Source organism: Leptonychotes weddellii, chromosome 14, assembly GCF_054177405.1.
Source record: "Leptonychotes weddellii isolate Sample4059 chromosome 14, ASM5417740v2, whole genome shotgun sequence".
NCBI classification, from domain to species: Eukaryota; Metazoa; Chordata; class Mammalia; order Carnivora; family Phocidae; genus Leptonychotes; species Leptonychotes weddellii.
This window is the reverse complement of record NC_138382.1, coordinates 34,294,219-34,317,713: the sequence shown is the minus strand read 5'-3', so window position 1 is coordinate 34,317,713 and position 23,495 is coordinate 34,294,219. Positions and strand designations below refer to the sequence as shown.

General features: G+C 38.5%; 1 protein-coding gene across 12 annotated transcripts in view; it reads left to right on the top strand.

Moving 5' to 3' along the window:
* The window catches only part of BNC2 (basonuclin zinc finger protein 2), a 420,003-nt gene extending 400,856 nt beyond the window's left edge, over positions 1 to 19,147 (top strand). For 11 of the 12 annotated variants that reach the window (XM_081804108.1, XM_081804117.1, XM_081804113.1 and 8 more), the window contains 2 exons: positions 171 to 236; positions 15,908 to 19,147. In XM_081804108.1, the coding sequence (XP_081660234.1) occupies positions 171 to 236; positions 15,908 to 16,568 (727 nt within the window). In that variant the 3' untranslated portion in view covers positions 16,569 to 19,147. The remainder of the gene's footprint in view (positions 1 to 170; positions 237 to 15,907) is intronic. The other variant, XM_081804107.1, reaches the window with a different exon arrangement.
* Positions 19,148 to 23,495: the final 4,348 nt, after the last annotated feature.

The following is a 23,495-nucleotide window of genomic DNA, read 5'->3' as shown; positions in this document are numbered from 1 at the left end:
TTTCCCATGCATCTAGGTGTGAATAAGTTAACTATGTACACAGTTCCCTGCTTCCTCATGAAGCTTCACTTAGAAGCCGCAGCTTCTGTTATATATATTTCTGCTTTGCCTTGTGGCTTTTTAATTAAATCAATATATTATCTTCATACACACATATTTATCCAATATAGAAACAGAAATTTACGGATGGAAAGAACCATAGGTCCAGGACATCGAGACAGCCTGCATCTCCGTAGGTATAACCAGAAATGTTATCATTCTTACATGAGTATTTAGTGTGTCCTTGAATTCTTTTAAGAGTCATGAAAATATCAGAAGAAAAGGGGACCAAAGTAATTATTTAATGTGGGGAAATGGTATGGGGGTATGGGTTTCTTTATTTTAACTTTACAGTGTCTTTGAGCATATCTCTAAAATACAGTCTGTTGTGGGAATTATGCACAGAAGGGGAGGCATGCATATACTTTTAGGATCAGTTAGGATATACATGTCCAGCCTTGAGATGACATCAGACCTTAGCTATGTGGCTACAGCTCTGCAACAGTTGGGTTTAAACAGAAGCAGCTGGTCTTAAACCTCCAATGTTCTTTTTCAATCCTAAAGAAAATGTAATATAAATGGAATGTGTCAAGGTGGTCGGTGGTGGGTAACACAGTCATCCCACACTTAACGGAGATAAGCTTGCAAGCAGATCATTTACATAATACACCAGCCCAGCCCAGAGGCACACACCAGTTAATTCTTCCTCTCATGTCCGATGTGGCTTTTTGGTTTTACTCTGTCTTTTAAAAATATCTTTAGACAGAATTTCATTACGTGGTAAAAATCAATATAGTAGAAGAAACATAATTAACTAGGAAGTTTCCAAGTAGGCATCCCCCAAATTCTCACACTTAATCAATTGGGTAGAATTCTTTGACAAAGCAACATGAAGCAAAAGTACCACTCAAAAGTAGTGACCTGCTTCTATAATACTCAGTTTTGTCTTCATATTTAAAAGATAAATCTTTTTAAAAATAAAAGTTAAAGGAATACTTTCCATAGTACTGAAATGCAAGGGGCCCAATCCATTAAAAGCAAAATTCTGAGAAAAATAAGTGGCTCTCTTTATACAACTCAAAACATGCTTTGGAGAGAAATCGATATTCTTTAAGATTTCCCCTTCTGCACCCCTCTCCCCCACGCCCATTTACCTTGTTCTGTAAAAATCGTTTACAATCACAAAGTCTTTTTCAGTTCTGAGTTATCATTGACAGTACCAGAATACAGCAGATAAGATAGCTACAATTTGAATAATAAAATATAATACTATACACAACTTCCCACCCCCAAGTTTGTGAGTAATACTCATTCTTTTATATTTGAAATAGTGCACTTGTGATAATGAGGTTAATGCATTGGACTTTTTTTAACAAAAATAAAAGACTCATGAAAACCTGCATAAAATATTTATGGAAATGGAGTGTTTGAAGAGAAGCCAAAATTTAAGCTTATTTGCATGAATTCCTATCACAGTTTTAGTTGGTTTGCTGAAAATACTGCAAGTCATTACACTGGCGTAAATGGCTCTGGATCCAAAAGACTACAACGCCCGAAGCGTGGTGCTTTCATTTATGTCAAACCACTAGAAAACACAAGCAGTTGTATTTTTATGTCCTAATGCATAAGGAGGTGCTGTTGAAAGGGTGGTTTGTCTAAGGAAAAACATTTATTAATAACAGGAGAATATTTCAATCTCCATTTTTATTCTAAGGATTAGGAGCTTGGCGGATGACTAGCCATACGGAAATTTAGAAGTGTCTAGGCTAACTGGAATATTCTGGGGAAGCAGAGTACAGATATTCTCCCATGTGCGTTCAGTCACACAGAAGACGGCAAACCTCAGAAGACAGGTGATAGGTTTCATCTGGGTGAAATCTCACATCACAGTTAATCTTTATAATTCTGGAGTTGTGTAACACATGGTAAATGAAGAAAAGCAAATTGAAAAAAAAAAAAATACCGTGCAAAGAAAGTTTTTTGATTCTCACTTGAGGTTTTGCTTTTCAAGAATACTCACATTTTTTGATGCCAAGTTAAAAACTTCTCAAAAACTATGATACTTTAATTTTGACATTTTTTTCCTTAAAAAAAGTGTTCATCCTTGTTGAGTCTAGGGCTCGAATTAACATGTTGCAAGCATAGCTACCACCACGTAACCAGAAACAGTGATGCCCCTGGGGTCCCTACCTCTTCCTGCATCTCCGCAGAGTGAACTCAAACATAACCATACACCCATCTCGGCCAGTTCTCATCACTTCTTCCACTAATGGTGACTTGTCACTTAATCTCCTGTGTCACAGAGCCTCTTGGACCACATCTCTGATCTACCGCTTAGACTTACCTTCCCCTTTTCTCTTCGCTTTTGATGTATTATTCACGAGAACCCCAGGAATTTGGGGTCCCTGCTTTTTCCTTCTTCAATTCACAAGGAAGCCAAGACAAATTTTCTTACCTTTCTCTGAGCCAACAGACCTTCCCAAACAGAAACCTTTCTTTGCCTTTAATCCTGCTGTCCTCAGGCCTATTTCTTTCCTTTCCCCAGAGTCTTGATTCATCCATCCTTGACTCCACAATGTCTTCCTTGTGCAAATAAAGCATTAGAGGGGATTTTGAGTGGGGGCTGAAGTGTGCAAGGCTACAGGATGTGTAGTGATAAAACTAACAGAACAACCCTCTTCTTCTGTTTATAAAAGCAGTCTTCTTTTTTTTTTTTTTTTAAGATTTTATTTATTTATTTGACAGAGAGAGAGAGACAGTGAGAGGGAACACAAACAGGGGGAGTGGGAGACGGAGAAGCAGGCTTCGCGCTGAGCAGGGAGCCCGATGCGGGGCTCGATCCCAGGACCCTGGGATCATGACCTGAGCCGAAGGCAGACGCTTAACGACTGAGCCACCCAGGCGCCCCTAAAAGCAGTCTTCTTAACTTTGGTCTTAGAACACCTTACAGGAGTGATACCCAGATCTTCTTGGGCTTTTTCCAAAATGGCCGTACACGAGGGAATTGCATTTTTGGTTTCCAAATAGACATGTTAGTTAGTAAAATATAAGTAGAAAGATGTTAAATGCTGTGTTTTATATTTGGCAGTTAAAGATTTCCAGGTCTTTGCTTATGGTCTTTCTAGATTTTAGAAGATGAAGTTGAAGCCTTTTTGAAAAGCAGGAATGTTCTTTGTCTAAAGTCATATGAAGGAAGAAGTGGTGGTGGGGGGTACGTGCATGGTTTGTTAGGGCTAAAGATTCTAAGCACAGTGTCGAAGGTGTCCTTTTTTTATACAGTTGTGACTGAGTGTGAGTATAATAAATTCAAAAGCAAAGAGGACCATTCCACACTAATGACAGAGAACGGTATGCACAAAGATCAATTCATCCAGTCACTAGGTGGCTGTTGGAATAATTTTTATTCTGAGTTATAGAAGTGAAATGTAAATTATTTTATCTGGGAAGAACTATGGCATGATAAGGTGATTACTAAAGTGTTTAAGTATAAACTGATAATGTGGTATAGTGTTAGACCTGACACTCCCCTAAACACCCTTCCTTCCTTCTTGTTTATCCCTTGACTTTTCTGCTACTAAGATACTGTTCTTTCAAGGATCAGGAAGCTGACCCTCCGTTTTGAAGTATGCACATGAAAAACTCCCAGGAAAAAAGAAATTATAACTGGCTTAGAACCTGGTCTTCATAAAGGGACTTTTCTTGGAGACATGTCATAGAATTAGCTGGGCCTAGTTTACCTTAGGTCATTTCTCATCATGTGTCTTGAATTTTGATCCCTGGCCTGAGTGGCCGTGGATCACCTGTGTATAAGGGAAGCCCATTCATTTATAAGTTACATTTGGTTTTTATTAACAACAACAACAAATAAATGCCCTCCGGTCCTCTTCCCTAGAATTTCTTATCATTTGCTAATACCTTAAAATCTATATCTTTTAGTGATTTGCAATTTTAAAACTCCCTCAATTAAAATGAAGACTTTGCACACAGAAACAAGGTGATCTGCATAGAAAGAACTATGTATCCCTTTGTTTTACATCTAACACGATCTTTACCATCTTTGTTCCTCCCTTCTGAGAATAGTGGCCGCTGATTGCCAAAGTTTGTCTTAAATTTTATTAGAAAGGTAAGCATGTATGTTTAATCTTCAGGGTGTAGGAAAGATGATTCAGCCCCATGAATACATTTAAAAACAAAATAATATTTGTTTAGGGTGATTTATAAATAAATATGAGGCAACCATTGGTGCCAAGTGTGAACCTTCTCTTTGATTGCTAGTTAAATCAGTCCAGATTTAAACATGTAAACTTCTTGATTTGTATGGAAGAAGACATCTGTATTTGGTTTATTAAAACCTGCTGATGTCTCCAGAACTAAATTTGTTCCTATATAGGCCTCTGGGTAGCTGCAGCTAAAAAAGCAGAGATGTGTAGTTTTTGCCTATCTGATTACCTGGCTTCCAGCCCTGTACAGGTATGCAGGAATAAATTAACATGAGCTACCTCTGATGAGCCACTGCATACATTAACAACAGAGGTGAAGATGCAAAAACATGCTACCTACCTCCTGTTATCATCTGCTCAGTGGCAACATCCATTTTTTCCATCGTTCTCTATGTTTGGAAACTTAGAACTTTTCTAAAGAGAGATTTTCAATAAATGCACATGATTTCACTACCTTCAAGAAATGAGCCTCTTAGCACCAGTTCGAAATACTATTAGTATATTTGCCTTCGTAGAATTAGCCGTCAAATACAGTGTGTTAATTCTCTTCAAGTATAAGAAGAGAACCTTTTAAGGCATTTCATTTCCTATATGTTTGCCAATCAAACTGAAACTCTCCTTTTCCAAAAATCTTTTATAAAGTGAAGTTGTGCAGGTCCTCTGACAAATGTTAAGGAAGAGACTTTCCCTCCTTTACTCTATCTGTTTTCACAGTAGAAGCCAGCAGATCAGTAAGTCTTTTGTACTTATCTCCATTACTTTCCATCAAAGGCAAACAAACAAAATAAATCCCCCTTCTGAGTAATTGCTAGTTGTGTCCTCCTCAAGCGAAACTTTGGTAGCAAGATAAACTTCGGTGTCATTCCTGTCTCTGGGGTTCTTTTTATATACTGGGAGAAGAGCAATGAGCAAAACGGTCTCCTTGTATCATGGGGAGAGACTCTGACAAGCCTAAAGTGAGCCTCGGATCTTCCTAATGATCTCCTGCTGGCCCAGCTGGATGTAAGACAAGCTCATTTAAGCCTCTGCTGACCTTTCACTCCTCCACTCCAAGAACTACACCAGTCACTTCCACCGTCTTCCAGACTGAGTACCAAATAGACAACACAGCTTAATGGTGGATGAATGACAAAGAGATGCTTACACATTTCTATTGATGAGAGTTACATTACATCTCTTATTGATACAAAACTTCGATTGCACAAACATGCTTCCTACACACTCCTTATTCTTACCTTCCCTTGAAAGGAACAGGCTATTACTCTTGCCAGCATGATCTTGAAAATTCAGGCAAAAATTGCACTTCGAACAGAATGCACATACTGAGTGCACAGGCAGTATTTTTCACGAGGGCAACATTTTGAAGGGGTCATCTTCCTGATTTCCACCTCTCTGGGGTCTGCCACCATCTACCTGACACCTTGGTAGACTTTATCAGTCATAACTATTCTTCTACATAAATATTCGAGATACTTGTTTCTGTAGATAATCTTTTCTTTTTAAAAAATGTAGGCCATTCGCACTGAAAGTGGGTTGTAAGACTGCACACATACATTAGCAGTCGATTATATCAGTACTGTCGAGAGTGGTTCTCTCTTAGGTGAAAGGCTTCTTACCAGCTCTCTCTCGCTGTGAGTGATCATTTGTTGTGCTAAGAGGAAGGGAGACTTTCCTGTTTCTGTTGAAATTTCTTAGTGAAGGTCGGGCTAGAAAGCATTTCTTTTTCTTTTTTTTTAAAGCCTCAGAAGTAATTTAATGTTTTTGCTTTAAGACTCCCACAAGCTTCAAATAAATGAATGTGGCAGAATATGAAAGTTTACACTTGCCAAAAAATTATAATGTCAGAAAAAAGGGATTTAGTAACTTCGATTCTTGAGTGCCAAGGTGTGTGTGTGTGTATTTAGTAACTTCGATTCTTGAGTGCCAAGGTGTGTGTGTGTGTGTGTGTGCACGCATGTGTGAGAAAGAAGCAGGCTGTGAAACAAGAGCAAAGAATACTTTGTAGGAAAGGACAGTTTTTCTTCAGTTACTTAACATAAAACTACACTTTTAAAAAATACCTAGATTTTATGTCCCAGTGCAAGCTGCTTGAATTAAAACAGGGGTTGTAAATTCCTGGTAAAAAGCTGTTATGCCTGAAGTGTTAGTGATCTTAACTCTAGTACTTTATGGAGTTTATTACTTCTTTTATTAACTAGGGGGAAAAATGTTACCCACTTCTAGTTCAATTCTTTTTCTTGCTTGCTCTAATTATTTTGACTTTACCTTGGGAAAAAAAAAAAGCCAAGTGTTTCTAGCTGAACGTATATAAGTGATGCTTCAGTTTCGCTAGAGCATGTATCAATCTGAATTATTACCAGCTATTCAAAAAATATGCTAACGTCCTGATCTAAATGCATCCACATAATGTATATGTGTGTTTATACACAAACATCCACATAAATAAGAATATCAAAAGACAGATCATCCTTCATTGCCAGAACAGACATCTTCATCTTGGAAAGTAACGTATGAAGTTACTTTACCACATTGGTGGGAAATAACCAGATTTTGTAAGTAAAAGGAGACAGATTTGGACAATGAGCACAACAGACGTTCAGAAGGAAACCTCTTCGGTCTGACGGCCAGCTGAGGGGGGCCGCTCTGGCTCTGCTGCCTTTTTAGCCCCTCTGTCACTGAGGGGGCACTGGTGGGTCAGTTCGCTCACTAGTAATTGTGTTTTACAGACTTCTGAAGCAATTGACTCAGTCAGTCCCAATTCAATAAAAGTGGAGAGCAAGAGAGAGAGCACTTTTGTTCTATTTTTTACTTGAAATCATTTCATTCAGCAGTCTGTCTTTTTTATTACCAGGACTTGACATTAGCACTCCAAGCTGTATTAGCATCCATTTCAGCAGTTCAGTAATGGTATTAAAAAAACACTTAACTTCAACGGTGAATGGTTGTATGACAGTACCATAAAAAACCCACATTAAAAAAAAAAAACTCATGTATTTGTCCCAGCAGATTATTTTTCACTTGTTTAACCACTTCAAATCTATGTTCTCGTGACGGGTGTTCACGAGGACCTCCTTGTTCTCAGAAGCAGCCAATGGCACTGCTCTGTTGATTAGGGAATTGGGGAAAGAGGATAGGAAAATCGGTAGGGAGAGGGTAGGTAAAGATGCTGTTTACCCTGTAGTTAGATTACCTTCCATTCATCAGCAGAGATAGAATTGGCAACCTCAGAGCACCCAAGGTGAAATTCTTGGATCCTCATACATAGCTGGGATTTGATTTTGAACCCAACACTCTCCAAACTTGGGAGCAAAGCCTAACTACTTTGGCACTGCAGTGTGCTCATAAATGACTACATTAGATTCTAAATTTTGATTAAACATTCAGTAATTAATCAATGGTAGACATGAAGCAGTTGGCAAGGTCCAGAGCTGTAAAATGTTTAAGACATAAAACATTACGAAGTAATTAGAATATGCTCCTTCAAGAGAAGGATTGCCTTCAATAAAGAGGTAAATGATAGCATCCTGTTTATTGTGGACGTAGGCAGCCAGAGCAATATGATAAACTGCTGGAGATACACATATCAGTAATCATCCACATTATTAGTGCCATTAATCATAATTCCAAAAATATGACAGCAGCAGCCAACTTTTTGACCAATTTTGCTTCTGCCTGTTGGCCATTATAACTTTGCTAATAGACTGCAGAGCTCCTGTGTGTGGCAGTTTGCATTGAGAATAGAAGGTTAATTATATTTGAGCTGCTGATTTTTTCTCTCCTTGGAAAAGGCTTAGCACTTTGACAATCCCAGGAGCTCACTGTTGTTAAACCAGTAAAAGTACTTTATTGAAATTTTCTTTGTTGGTCAGGAATGAGGAGATGTTTCAAATGAGATATAAGCGCCAGGCTGGGATAGCCGCTAATGTTTCTTGCTCCAAAGTGATCCTTGGGCAGCAAGATGAACTCCGTGGTTTCTTTAGATCACTTTGTTCTCTCCTTTCCCACGAGATTAGTGGTAGTCTCGATATGTAGGACTAAGAAGTTGGGGGGGGAATGGTTCATAATATTGAGAGAAATCACTACCTTTTTAATATAAAATTCTGCTTTCCCTATGCTCATGTGAATAAAAAGTAAAAATTATTTCACAAAAATAGAGTGTTTCTAAAAATTGAGATGTTTAGTAGCATAGATACATTGCTGGTGAGTTAACTGAAGTTTTCTTGGGTATGTTTGACATCATTTAACCAAAAACATAAATTAGATTTTGTACATTCTTTTTGTTCATGTATCTTAAGTAGTTTCATTTTTAATATAGAATTCCAGATAAGGCCATAGCTAAATCACAATACTGATGGTCTACAAAATTCTGTCCCTTCCCTTGGGGAACTCAGACATTCCTAATCTTATCTTTTTAAAAGATCTTAAATTAACCATGTTAATGATATAAAACATTTTGAATATTTAGTCTTAGAAAGTATTTCCTTTGAAAATGATCTCAGAAAGAAATAGAGGTTTCACGCTGTACATATTAAAAAACAATGCTTATTTTTTATTTTTTTTATTTTTTTATTTTTCAAAGATTTTATTTATTCATTTGAGACACAGAGATACAGAGAGAGAGAGAGAGCATGAGCAGTGGGAGAGGCAGAGGGAGAGGAAGAAGCAGACTCCCCGCTGAGTCAGGAGCCCAATGTGGGACTCGATCCCAGGACCCTGGGATCATGACCTGAGCCGAAGGCAGACGCTTAACCATCTGAGCCACCCAGGCGCCCCAACAATGCTTATTTTTAAACGGCAGAAATTTTTCGAGAAAAAAATGCATTCCTATTATTTTAGACATAGGTCTTCTAAGCTCTTTATTAAAGTCAGACCGTAACACAAGGGTTGGAAGATTTGAGGGTTAGTTCATCCAGGGTAAAAATATATATATTTAAAACTCAAAATTAGAGCTCAGATTCGTTTCATTCCTTAAAAGATGCCAGTGTTTATGGCCTTTTTCTTACCCACCAATAGTAGTAAACTGAGCACCAGATGAGCGGCCTGATTGAGAAAATCTCCAAATGCTGTGAAAACATAACCCTCTTCACGGCGTAGCACTCCTCTCAGGTTACAAAGCAACAGGTACCTACTGAATTCAATCAGCACCCTGGAGAAGCCTTGATGTGTCAGATGCAACTCAAAAGTAAAATGGTTAGGGAGCAGGGCTGTTGGATATCAATCCCACACTTAACGTGAGCATCCGGCATACGCATTTTCCATCTACCAATCTGCCTTCCCAAATGCCATTACTACATTAACATTTTTTATGCATTCCACAGCGATGACAAATTGTTTTCTAACTGTAGCGCCAGATTTAGTATGCGAAAGACACATTTGCCTCTGCCAACAAACCAATAATTCTCGCTAACATCTTCAGAGTTACAACATTTATAAAGTTGCAAAGTGGAGTAAACAAACCATCTGTTTGGCTTTTCCATATATGTCATGCTTTCTTATTAGCATATTACGATTCATTTAGTAAACAAATTTGGTGATTTCGTTCACGTCAAAGTTAGGTCGGAAGCTTGAAGATGATTAACATTGCTGGGACATGCACATTAATACATTGCATCCTTGGCAAAGTTAAATGGCTTCTCAGGAGAATCGCCCCTTGTTGACAAGATGAGACTGTCAGTTTTGTTTGCCTGCCACATTAAGGGCCATGAGGGGATGGTAGGCTCTGAGAGAGGGGAGTCATGTAGGCAGCATAATTCACTGTGAATTGAGAAAAGAAGTCTAATTCTGATAAATGGTCGACCCCAATACATCCTACCTGTTATTACAACAGACGTGCCGTATCTCTGCAGTAAATTAGCTAAACCCCTGAAGAGTTTGGTGGGAGCTTATCTTCAAGTGAATAATTTGAATGTAGAGGGAACTGTCTGCGTGACCAGTATGGATGATTTGTTTTATATTGAAAGAGATTGAAGTGACTGAATTTCATAGTTTTAATTTGCAAGAATTTGCTTAGCTTTTATTTCTTGCATTTCATATGTACCTCTTTCCGTTTTTTTTTTTTTTTTTTTTTGAGCATTCACTAAAATTGTACTTTCAGTTTTTGTGTGTGTGAGAGAGAGCTAGAGATGGTTTTCAGCTCTTCTGGAGAGTGTTTTTAAGTAATAGCCTATAGAACAAATGCTAGTTTTACAGAAACGTGTACTATCAAAAATGTCATTTAACTTGCAGAGCTGTAAGCCTCCTACCATTAATACAAAAATTTTGAGGAGTTAAATACAACAGATAATGTCAGAGCAATCCAGATAAGAAGAGAATTAATGAGGGGCAGAGGTTTCAATTTTCAGTTCTGTGGATTTGGATAGATGATGTACATTTCTGTTCAGGAGTGTTGCTGATTCAGTATCCCACAGTACACTCAAATCTGGCATCTAGGTTTTTCTAGAGTGACTATAAATTTATTTCTCTATCTTCATATATGCATACCTATATAAATATATATATATACACACACACACCATATATATGGTATCTGTTATGTATACATCACTGATCATTCTGGACAGTGTAATTTGAGGGTGTGTGTGTGTGTGTTGAATGGCAGAGATAAGCAAGAAAAGAAAGATAAAAATTAATCCAATATGGAGCCTCAATTCTGTTTTGCCTGAGATATTATAATATTTATCAAGTATTTTGTTTCACTAAGTTTAGAATGGTTCAAAACTTAGAAAGAATTAAGATTTAGATATTGAACTTCTCATGTAACCTATGGTCTGATTCACTATTCAGTTTTGACTACTACATTCTGATTTTCTAATTTGGACATGAAACTTTTTCTTTAAAATAAAAAAAAAGTTCCTTCCCTATATATCAAAGTCAAAGTTAAAACCTCAAACATTATATTAAGTTGAACTGGGCATTAGAACAAGAGAAACATGAGAAGAGAAATGCCCAGCAAGACTTACTTTTTCTCTTACTTTCTCTCGCTTGTATTTATGCATTTACTTAACTGTGTTTGATGAATTTGGTGTCTTCTGTGGTTGCAGTAAGGTTTTTTTTCTTTTTTTTAATTGAGATATAATTGACATAAGTAAAATTTTTATTAAAGGAACAAAAAGAGCAGTGGTCCACTTCAGGCCAGTTAGAGTACTTCCACTCAGCATTTCAGTGTTAAGTTTGTTTTTATGACCTCCCCTACCCAAGGCTTCATTACTTTTTGCTCTTAAGGATAATCTTAGTTTTCAAAAGGCATTTTGTAAACTCACAGTGTGGAGGGAGTAGGAAAGAGTACAGAGATTCAGAGGAAGCAGTTGTAATTCCAAGCAAGCCCAAGTTATAGGACTGTGTCATGCCTTGATTTATATAGCATTTCTGTGTACCACATTGGGGTATTAATAGAGTCAGAATTACCCTTTGCTCTATTACCACTGTCTTTTCTTTTTTTTTTTTTAAGATTTTATTTATTTATTTGAGAGAGAGAATGAAAGAGAGAGAGCACAAGAGCGGGGAGGGTCAGAGGGAGAAGCAGACTCCCTGCCAAGCAGGGAGCCCGATGCGGGACTCGATCCAGGGACTCCAGGATCATGACCTGAGCCGAAGGCAGTCGCTTAACCAACTGAGCCACTCAGGCGCCCCTACCACTGCCTTTTCTTAAGTATTCTGTTACATGCTTCCAGTCTTGGGATCATTGTTTTCTCTTCTACAGTGTATTTTGGGAAAAGCTTCTCATGCATATTATTGATTGAAGGCAAGTAAATGTACTTTCAAGTATTTCCTATGTGCAACGTATTCTACTTTACTGCAGGAGACTGGAGGTTGAATGAGATTTAGTTTGTGTTCTTGAAAGTGACCATCTGGGGGCTACATTTTGGACTCCTCTCTTAGTGAGTAGTACTGTCTGTACTCATTAACACCAGATCCCTATTAAGACCAGATCCTTACCCTTTCTGCCTAGGAACTCATCTTCTCTCTCCATCCCAGTCATTTTTTTTTTTTTCCATGAGAGAAATTTTCCATGAGAGGAAATGCATATCGGTATTTCCTACCTAATCAAAGCAAGCAGAAAGAGCCTTCGTACTGTTTATGATCTTGTATTATATAATAAGTTTGAATATAATCTAGATTTTTGCTAATGATTATCTCTCTCTCTCTCTTCTGGAGATAAATATAGTAAGTCCATTTCTAGAAAAACCATCTCTGTCTCTGAAGAACTCAGAATTGGGTTCCTTCATAGATTCCTCCTTCCACTTACTACATATATCTGCACACTGCTTCCTCTGCTAGGGGTCTTTCTCATATTTCCAACACTCTCTGGCCTTCCTCCCATTTTAGGGTCCTCTTCTCTTCATCTGATGGTCAGTAGGCATGAGTTCTTTCTGTGTCTCTTCCATCTTCCTTCTCTTTTTACCTCTTTAATTTTGCTGATCCAAATAAACTTATAAATCGCTATTAACGCTAGGTCTTTGTATCTCCTCATGAGGACAGGGTTTTATGACAATTAATGGTTTGGATCGACTGATTCCAGAGTCCAACAATAGGTCTTTGTTAAGATCAAATGCTGCCTTCTGTCTGCTCTGTAGAGGCTGAACCTAACCTCTTGAGGAGCAGGATCAGTACTCTCCAAAGAAATCTGTCTTTCTTCTTTCTCTCCTGCTCTCGCTTTTCCTCTTACCACCCCAACATTACTGTGTGAGTGTTAGAAAATCTCCCAAGCCCGCTACCATGAGGGTAAACGGGCAGACTTTCCCATCCCCACTTCACGTGTTTTGCATATGGTATTTAGGAAGATTATTAAACAAAAATGAAATAGATTAAGAAATGAACATAAAAGAATCAATTCTCTTGAACTGTGGTTGCATAATGGAAATCGACTACCATGAATGAACCCTTGTACTGAAGTTATGAACAGCAGAGCTAATGCACTGCCCTGAGTTCATCTTTATTATTGCATTACACCTGAATCAATTGATAAAATAACCTTTTTTTTTTAAGCAAGGGATGGCACTTAATTGAATAAAAGTCAATGTAATTATATTAGCAGAGGCCAACAGTACTGCTGACAGCGGAAAAGGGACACTGTTGAACAGAGTGCCAGAGCTGGTCTACACATTTCTGCACATCGTTTGGTTGACAGATATTGAGGGCTGGTACATCATCTAATTAGATTACAGATTTCTATTGCTGTAAGTGAGAAATGAAGAGAAACATCTCTTCCTGGTAACATATCAGTAGAGATGTGTAATTTCACAAGTCATCTCAGGAAAGAAGTGTCCATCTGGGTGATCAGTGTGTCCTTTTGTCAATGTTAATTTATTCTTCTTTATTCAATGTGTCTTGATGTGACTGCTATGTGTCTGCTATTTTCTCAGCAGTGAATCTAGGAAGTGGTAACTGCAGATGTGTGAGGAGCAACAGAGTTCTAGATTACAGTCATCACAAAATGTGTGCTTGTGAAATTAAGAAAGTGGGGAGGGTGTTAGAAATAATAAACAGATGGGTAGGATTTCGTGGGCTACTTACGGTTGGCAGATCGTTTAATCAATAGAGTAAGAGTACGCAGTGTAACTCTGTTTCCACGTTCTTCTAATAACTCTGGGGGCGTCATGCCCGCATGTCCGGGTAGAGACCGCTCAGTAGGCGTTGCCTGCACTCTGCTTTGCAACCTGCACTTGGAGTCATCTGCCATCTGACACCAAGGAAACAGGGAGCAACAGTGTCAGGGCAGGGACTCTGGGGGCACCTTCTGTTTATCACTCACATACTCGCACCCTGCATGCATCTGTGTAGAACTCATTTATGGAAACAATGATGCTGTGAATTTGGTTTATCTTAATTCGATTTATGATTTTTGGATTATACAGCTGATCTGAAAATCATCAAGACAGCATATGAGGTGATCTCTTATGACAGAAAATGATTTTGTGATCAGAACATTTTAAATCCCTATTTTATTGTTTAAGTTTTTTTTAAACCAGATGTCTAGAATGTGAATTTGTTTTCTCTCTCTCTCTCTTTCTCTCTCTTTCTCTCTCTCTCTCATTCTTGCTTTCTTTTGTGATCGATTTAGCAAAAGATTAGAAAGCTGATCTTATTATCACAAGGTAAGCTCAGCCTTCCTAAGTGCAGTGTGGAGAGGGCTGCTCCCCTCTGCCCCTTAACACCCGGAGTGCTATATATTGTCTTGTGTGGAAAGGTGGAGAAGTCTTTCCTACCTTTCTTGTCTCTGAGGCACATACCTCTCAACCATCTCTAAGAAATTAGCCACGCTTGTCACCAAATGGAGTGACTCATTTTGGTCTTCCATACGTTTTAATTATAATCAGGAGGTCTGTTGAATGTTATACTGGCCATTCTAGGTTATTTCTATTATCACAATTACTTTTTCAAGATGTAGAGCTTCTGCCATTATCGAGAAGCTCTTATGTATCTGTGTATTTATTTATTGGTTTATTTTTTGGAAGGGTAGCCTTCAATTTAGGTACTTGTCAAACATGTGAGCCTTTGCAGGTGGAGAGAGGTATATGCCCAAGGGCACTTTAAAAATAAATGGGGGATGTAAATACAAAGGCAATGTTTTCAGATAGATAATAACATATTAGGCTTTGTAAATCATGACATCCGTATGGATGCTGTGGGACAAATCCTATCTTTTTTTTTTTTTTTTTTAAAACACAAGCAAAGCCCTCACTAAAAGTTTTGCTTGTCTAAGAAGTACAGATTCCAGTTGTTAAAAAAGGGGGACCATATATTGTGCTTGATTTGGGGGGTATTTATTGTGTGTTTTCTTTTTTGTCCCTTTTGGGTTTTTTCTGTTGTTTAGCGTGATTTTTTTAAAGGGTGGGTGGGTTTTATTTTAAAAAACAATTTCTATTTTTCAGGCTTTGTTTTAAAGGATTAAATTTTAAAAGTCGAATTACTCGATGAAAGCATTTTCAACTCTAAAATGCAGCAGCTTCTGAAAATGACGCGTAGTTTACTAGTAGATTAGTTGAGATCCCAAATTATTCTGAGGAAAGGGATTTATGATACAGTCTGTAACCCTATTTCAAATTGCTAATCTATAAAACTAAATTTTTTCCTTCCTAGAACATGAAGTATAGAAAGGCAATGGAGAAGATGTCATTATGTTTTAAAGTTAAACTGAAATTATCTAAACCATTTACTTTTTTAAAAATTGATCTTTTTTATACCTCTAAATGAAGTGCTGTAGGCAAAAAAAGGGCTTTTTTTTTTTAGGTGTAAATTCAAATTATTCAGTTTAGACAAGCAGCAAGTTTCCATTCTTTTATCCTGTTTAATATATATTCTGACATCTCTGCTGTGAGATTCTGTGCAGCTGATGCTGCTACCTAGTAGAGCTAACAATATCATTGAGAAAAAGGTGCATGGGTTTGCATTCATTCTACCATTGAAGAATTTTACTCTTATAAAAATTATGTTAATGAAAAGCTCCCCTTATTTGCACTCCCCACCACCACTTATTCCCAAATCCTGAGGATGTAGGGCAATGTTTGCTTTTATAATGGTGCAATTAGCAATGAATGTGCTTATTTAATGCCTGGTGGAAGCTGAATCAATTTTAAAATGTTCTCCTTTTTCTCACCCCTCCCCACTCCCTGTACACCTCTCCCCCCCCTTCCCTCTTGTTTTCCTAGACACAGTGCCAACATAAACCTGCATCGCAAACTGTTGACCAAAGAACTCGATGACATGGGCCTGGACTCAGCGCAGCCCTCCCTTAGCAAGGACCTCCGGGATGAATTTTTGATGAAGATCTATGGTGCCCAGCACCCGTTGGGGCTTGATGTCAGGGAAGACGCCTCCTCTCCCGCAGGGACTGAAGACTCCCACCTGAATGGGTACGGGAGAGGCATGGCGGAGGACTACATGGTCCTTGACCTGAGCACCACCTCCAGTCTCCAGTCCAGCAGCAGCATCCATTCCTCCCGAGAATCCGACGCAGGCAGCGACGAGGGCATTCTTCTCGACGACATTGACGGGGCGAGTGACAGTGGGGAGTCGGCACACAAGGCCGAGGCCCCTGCCCTCCCTGGCAGTCTAGGGGCCGAAGTTCCAGGATCTCTGATGTTCAACAGCTTGTCCGGGAGCAATGGTGGGATCATGTGCAACATTTGTCACAAAATGTACAGCAACAAGGGGACCCTGAGAGTGCACTACAAAACTGTGCATTTGCGAGAAATGCACAAGTGCAAAGTCCCTGGTTGCAATATGATGTTTTCCTCTGTGCGAAGCCGAAACCGGCACAGTCAGAACCCTAATCTCCACAAAAACATTCCCTTCACTTCCGTCGATTAGTCTCAGAACGGACATTACAAATGCCAGCTCTCACCAGATGGCCTACGTATTTGAACTGCCATAGTCAGTGTGTGCTTGTGTACTTGGCGTGTGTGTGTGTGTGTGTGTGTGTACACATGTACGCCTCTGTGTCTACATACACACACACACACACACATCTTTTTAGATATAAAAAGATAAACACTAGGTGCTTTTGAAAATTGTTTTCTTTTTCCTTTATAGTTTTGGGAAAGGGGTGGGATCTTTAATTTGGGGGTGAAAACAAAGTACCCTTAAAACACACATACACACACACATACACACATAAAGTGTGCAACTAGCCCAAATTCTGAAAGAATAAGAATTCTTGGTCCTCTCCAGAGGGACAATTTGTTGTATCCATGACTGTTGCCTGCAAAAAAAAATAAAGGGAAAAAAAAAAAGAAACAAAAAAGGAACTTCTTATAGTTGTCTTTTGTGAACTTTAAGGTTTTGAGAGAATCTTCAATTAAAGCATGGCAGATTCACCTGTAAATATTTAGCCTTGAGAGGCCAATGATGTAAAGCAATTGTATTGATGGTGTTTAACTCTTTTGTTTAATTTTTACAGTTACATCCAGCTGTTAGATATGCAGGAGAAAAATAGTTTGCTGGCTAGCTCTATTCATTTATGTTAGCATTAATGCACATTTTTTTTTAAAAAAAAAACATGGTCTTGTTTTTACTACCTGCTAGATATAGTGATAAAGAGGTGCTGGCATGCTTTACAGCACAGATCGGATTTTTTAAAATGTCCTGTACTAGTACATAAATCCAGTCATGCACTTTTTTTCATACACTACAAGGGGATGTGTAATATCCATGCTTCTTTTTTATCCTTAAACTATTGCCATACTTCAAGTAAGTGTCTTTTTAAAAAAATTCACTTGTATAAAAATGGTCTGGTCAGTATAGGGCAAAAATGCCAAACAAAAGTATTAGTGTTAACACAAAACTGCCAACTTTGCACAAGTTTCCCGAAAAGAAAATACAATTAGTCACTCAACATAACCACAGGCCAATTTGTCGGCCACCAGAAAACCGCTTTAAAAAAAGAACACTTGGTGATTCTTTCAAGTGCCGAATGTTATTAGAATCAACATTGCATCCTTCTTTGCTTATATGTTAAGTTACATAAAAGGAAAACACAATTATGTGGTGTGAAACAGCCAAGGCATTTACTCTTCAGAGGCAGGATAATATTTCAGGATACAAAAGCCCAAATTACTGACTGTGGAACAAAGCTGAATATGTAAAAGTGTTGAACACTCATTTCCAAGGACCTAACCCTTCTCCTTTAAAAAGAAAGAAGTCTGCACTGGGTTGGTCTGTTGTATGGCTGTCTAATTTGTTGCAAGTTCTGCAGTAGTCCTATGATTCAGGCCTGTTTGATAGACAAAATCAAAAGACATTTCACAGCGGCAGTACTTGGAAGCTTTGAAAACATGTGCTGAACTTGAATTGAGCAACACTCCTTTCTGAAAAGCCAGACGAAGGGGGGTTTAAAATAGGATCTCTCACTGTTGAGTGTTTTGTGTTTCCCCACATGATTTGTCAGAGAGAAATGAAAGCAAGCCTGAAACCAAGCAATTGAGAGTGAGAACGAGGGGGAGACGATTCTCCAAACCTTTTTTGTTTTTGTTTTGTTTTGTTTCCGATGTTTACACATGTTGCCTGAGCTGGTTAACCACATGGGCAGCCCTCAGCTACCACAACATACTGACTAAATGATGATATTTACTCAAGTTCAGTCTGCAGCCAAAACCATTAGGACGTGCATTGCAGACTGTGTTTTGTTGTCTGTTTTTTCTTTTTTTTTTTTTTTAGTGGAGGGGGGGAAAGACAGATAAACAAGGAATATTTTGTCTAACAGTACACAATAATTTAAAGAGAATGTATTTCTTTTCTGCATTTAATGGCCTCAAACATTTCTCTCATCGGTCTCAAAGTTAGAAATACCCCCTTTGTTTGAACTTTGCATGTTGTTTCCATTTTTCATATGTTTTGTAATTATTTTTTCTATGTTCACATCAGCATTCACTTCCGTTAAATTTGCCAAAGGAAACTGTTAATATGTTTCTGTTGTTGTTATTATTCCTGTAGGATTTATTGTACCTCACAGTATTTATTGTTTCCAAAAATAAGCATCATTAGTTGAGGATTCAGTATTTTTATTTGTAAAAATTTCAGAAACAATAGATTCTTAAAGATAAGCTAGACTTGTCTAGAAGCTTCATCTTTTCATCTCCTTCAGAGGATGCTATGGGGCTCGTTTAATTCATTTGTTCGCCAGTGAGGAAAGACCAAAAGTATTCGCAGTACAAAAGAAACCATATCAAACACTATGTTAAATGACAAATGTTTACGGTAAAAAGCTGAGGAATTAGTAATAACCATTTTTGTTTTCTTGTACCTTTGAATTCCCCAAAGTCTTAATTGCTTTATTTTGGTGTTGTGTTAAATTGAATAGACAGATGTTTTCCTTTGTTTTATACCATATAAGACTATGTACAGTATGTTTGTGAAAAATTGAACTAGAATAATGAAAGTTTGTTTGCAAACCTTTTGGTCCTCTTAGCATTCTCTGTGTTGCGCTGTTGGCCCACTACCAAATGATTCGAGTCAAAAAGGGTGGAAAAAATATTTTTTAGTATCCCAACAAAAGATTAGGGAAACACTGGCTTTGGATTGTGATAGACTGAATTACACCTAGTTTTATGAAAATAACACATTTTTATTTCAGTGATATTTAAAAAGTTACTCTCTTGGTTGAGATATTAGAACTCATCTTGTACAGAATCAATGTTTAGTCTGTTTAACTTAATGTCAACTAAAAGGTCAAATAGCCCTAGTGAGTGAATTACATAGCTGTCAGCAGGTCACATCAGCAAATGAACCAGGCTTAGAACAAATGTTTGTTACTTGCCACAAACTGGGCTAATGTGAATAGCCAGTTAGAACAGTCCAGAAGCAATGAGATTCTCAAGGTAGAATTTCCCTTGCTCGGAAACATGAATGTGTTCGCCTGAGATTTATCAGAGAAATGGCCATGAGTCCTGGACAACTGGCTCTTATTTTTAAGTGTCTCCCCTATATGCTACTACTTTTGCGCCTCAAGTGCCCAAATGTTATGGTGGCCTTCTAAATGGGTGAATAACACTTTCCAGTATAAAGCCTATTTGCTTAAAAAGGGACCGGGGGAGTGGATGGAAGCGAAGTGGTACATAAAGTGTAACATTATGAAATGCACAGTGCTTCCTGTCCCAAAGTGTTGCTTGTTCTTGGGTGTGTGCCTGAGTGCAGTGTTTTGACTTAACTGTAAATCTAGTTAGGACGGTGATCCCAAGGCTTATTTGCAAACGGGAAGGAAAAAGAGACCAGCATTTTAGTCATTGGGCCCTTCGTCTTTGTCCATTTCTACTCATTTGTTTTTTCATAGGAGTTTTCTATTGTGTAACAGTTTCTCTCGAGCTGTGCATCCATTCTGTGCTGCTGAAAATTAATAGCGATGCAGATTTTCATCCAAGGAGCTTTTTTGCATTTGATTGATTTTAACCACAGTTTTGTCACAGGTAGAAGATGAGGCAGTATTATTAATGTGCATGTTCACTAGCTGATGTTGAAACTTACTGTTCTGATCATTTTAAACTATGTTTTTGTACATATCAGAAAGGCTTAGTCTGCTTTAGAGAATATCTGCATGCTGTGGAGGAGGACGACAAAGAGCAAGGGAAAGGATAGATGATAAGTAATTTGGTTTTAAAAATGTGATTAAAAAGCTTGACATTCTTTGTTCTGCTATTAATTGTATTGAGATAAGTCAACGCAATGTAATGCATCTCAGATCTTCGTCTAGCTGTCCACTTCAGCCTGATGCCTTTTAAAGGTTTGAAGGTATTAATGTTTTGCTTCTCAACGTGACAAACATCTTTTTTGCAAATGTTTTTAGCACAATGGTGCCACTGTCCTTGTAGTGTGATTTCTTTGGTCATGACTTTCCAGGCCCTTCCAGTAAGAGGAGAAAGACACCTAACTGGTTAACAGCCCTGTTAGTGTATACATTGCTCTTAAAAAAAAAAAAAAAAAAAAACTTTGAATATACTAAGAATAGGCTGTTGTTCCAGAGGCATTCTCCCCATTTTACTCAGGAGAAACCAAGCATTAGATTCCCACCAAATAAAAAGTGACCTTTTGTTCCCCTCCCTACGTACACACCCCAGATGTGTACCAAGCAAATGAGAATGGGGGCCACTGGCAATTAAAACATAAAAAAACCAGTAACCAGAGTGGGGTGGACATTCTGCTAACTGCTAACAGTTGACCTGAGCAGTCCTAACTTGTACTCGGTCTGTTAGTGTTGGATTGGATTGACTAACAGAGTAAATAAAACTCAGCTGTAATAAGACACACTACATCTGCTATCATAAAGAAACAAATCATCCAGAAGAAACTTTCTTTTATCCCCCGGACACACTCCTTAACTTTTAAACAATTACAATAAATTTCATTCTTTAAAAACTTGGAACATTTAAATTAGAGGATGTTGCTTCTCCCTCCCATGCTTTGTCTTTTAATGGGAAGGGTCTAAATGTGTAAGGAGGGCGATGAAAGGCAGGTGTCAAAAAGACTGGAGGGAATGAGTTTTTCCAAAAGCAGAGCAAGGGATACTAAGTAGGGGATTGGTACCTGCCCCAGTCTGGGGTAGCTAGAAAAGAAAATAGTGAATGAACTTGAAGTGTTTGTGCAAAAGAAAGGTCTGGTACAATTGTGCCTAGGAGCAGGCGAGAGCATATTGATGCACCACCCCGAAGAGCTCCCTATGACCAGGTGCCCCACGGCACCCCAGTCTGAGGAACAGGGGAAAGCAAACACAACTGTGTGGAATAACAGGTTCCTTAATGGGTCAGAAGAGCCAACAAGGGCAGTTGTGGGGTTTTTTTCTTTGTTTTTGGTTTTGTTTTGTGGGTGGGAAGTGATGCTGGAGTCCCTTAGGGAAGCAAAGAGATGTGATGGGTCACCTAGGTTATAGAAAAGGCTGGTGGTCAAACTGAGCTCTTAAATGTATTTTCTCCATCATGACTTTTGCTTGCCCCTGTAGCCATGATTGTAATGCCACTTGGCCAAAGACTTCTTGATCAAAATGTGAGCTCATTTACCTTCCTGTGAAGCATAAAAGTAACTTTTCTGTTTTCATGTTTTCCCTCAAAGCTAAACCATGTGGCAGTCTTCCTCGTATTAGAATTAAGACCATATCTGATGTGTCTCAGACTCATTTCCCTATTCCCTGTAGTTGGAGAGTTGCTCCCCATATATGGTAACTTGCAATTAGTGTTTATAAACCCAGCTGTAAAACTGACGGCTGAATTAGTCTACATCACTCTGGCCCAAACACCCATCTTTCCTTGTGCCCTTCTTTCCATATCTTGCCCAAGATGATGCTTGTGGTCATGCGGCAATAACTAGACATCAGATACTGTCTTTGGGCATTTGTTGAAAACTCCAAATGCCGAATAAAGGGTTTTTTTTTTAATGAGCATTTTTACAAGTACACCAAATTGGATCAGCATTATTGTTCATTATAATGCTATATATATTTTTTTGAAGCAACATTCTATAGTTATTATAAAACATCCTTATTCTTTTCTAAAGTGTTATTGTAAATTCATTTGACCTTTACTGCAAAAAAAAAAAAAATCTTTTCTATATAAAGTATCAAGACAAGGCTCAGTTTGTAACAAATAGTGGACCATTACAAAAGAGGAAAGGAAAAAGCTGGGGCTGAGCAGCAAGAAGCTTCAGTTCAATTTCACCTCATATCTTTCTAATAACTTACTTGTCACTTTATTACCTTCCAGTAATGTGAATGCTGCTGACAAGACTGTCACACTAACAGCAGACAACACCCTCTCTGCTTCAGCCCCAGCTCTCCTGGCTACTTATTGCCCTGGCCCTGAAGGGACACAAACTAATAGTGTGCTTTCCAGTTCAGCACTTGGCCATCAAATATAAAAGGATGCGTAATTGCCTGTTTATCCCTTGTGAAGGGGAAATGGAGTACAAGGGCTCAGCTTTCCCACTGAGTTCCCTGATGTACACACACAGTCACAATTCTCTCTCTCTCTCTTTCTCCTTCCCCCTCCCTCTCTCCCTCCCCTCCTCTTCCTCTTCCTTCTTGCTTCTCTCCCTCCCCTCCCAACATACAAGTGCGCGCGCACACACACACACACACACACACACACACACACACACACCTACTAAGCTGCGTCTTTGGTAAGCCCAAGGCTGCCTCTCCGATGCCCTCTCCAGCTATTAAGTGGACAGTAACAAGATGACTTCTTAAATAAAGGGTCAGCAGAGAGACCCTGTGACAGCATTCTTTGTGTCTTTAGAAACTTAAGTATTGCAATTCCATGCCCACTCATTTAAGGAGTACTGGGTGTGGCCCCCCATAGCTGGAGCAAAATTTCCCACAAGTCAGTGGCAGAGCAGAATTAGATCACCCCATATTCTGGAAGGAAAGCATTATGATACTTTCCTTTCCCTTCCAAAAGTGCATATGTTGGAGACAAACTGGTTGTGCATGGTGGTAAAAAGTTGCTGTTGTTGTTTTAGCTTTGGCAGCCAACCACGGGTCTAAATGCAAGCAAGTACCTTGAAATGACCACCTCGGAATCCATAGTGTAACACAACAGCTTAACCTTGGTTTTGTGAGACTGGACTGACAATCTAAAAAAAAGCGGGGGGGGGGGAGGTGATGGGACTTTTTACTTTAATCACTAAAACAGGAACTACCCTATATGTAAAAGGTAAATTCTCTACTTTGGGAGAATTTTGATAACTACAAGTATAGTGAGCTTTACAGACTCAAGTGACGAGGGGGCAAAAGGTACAAAGGAGGAACACACGAAA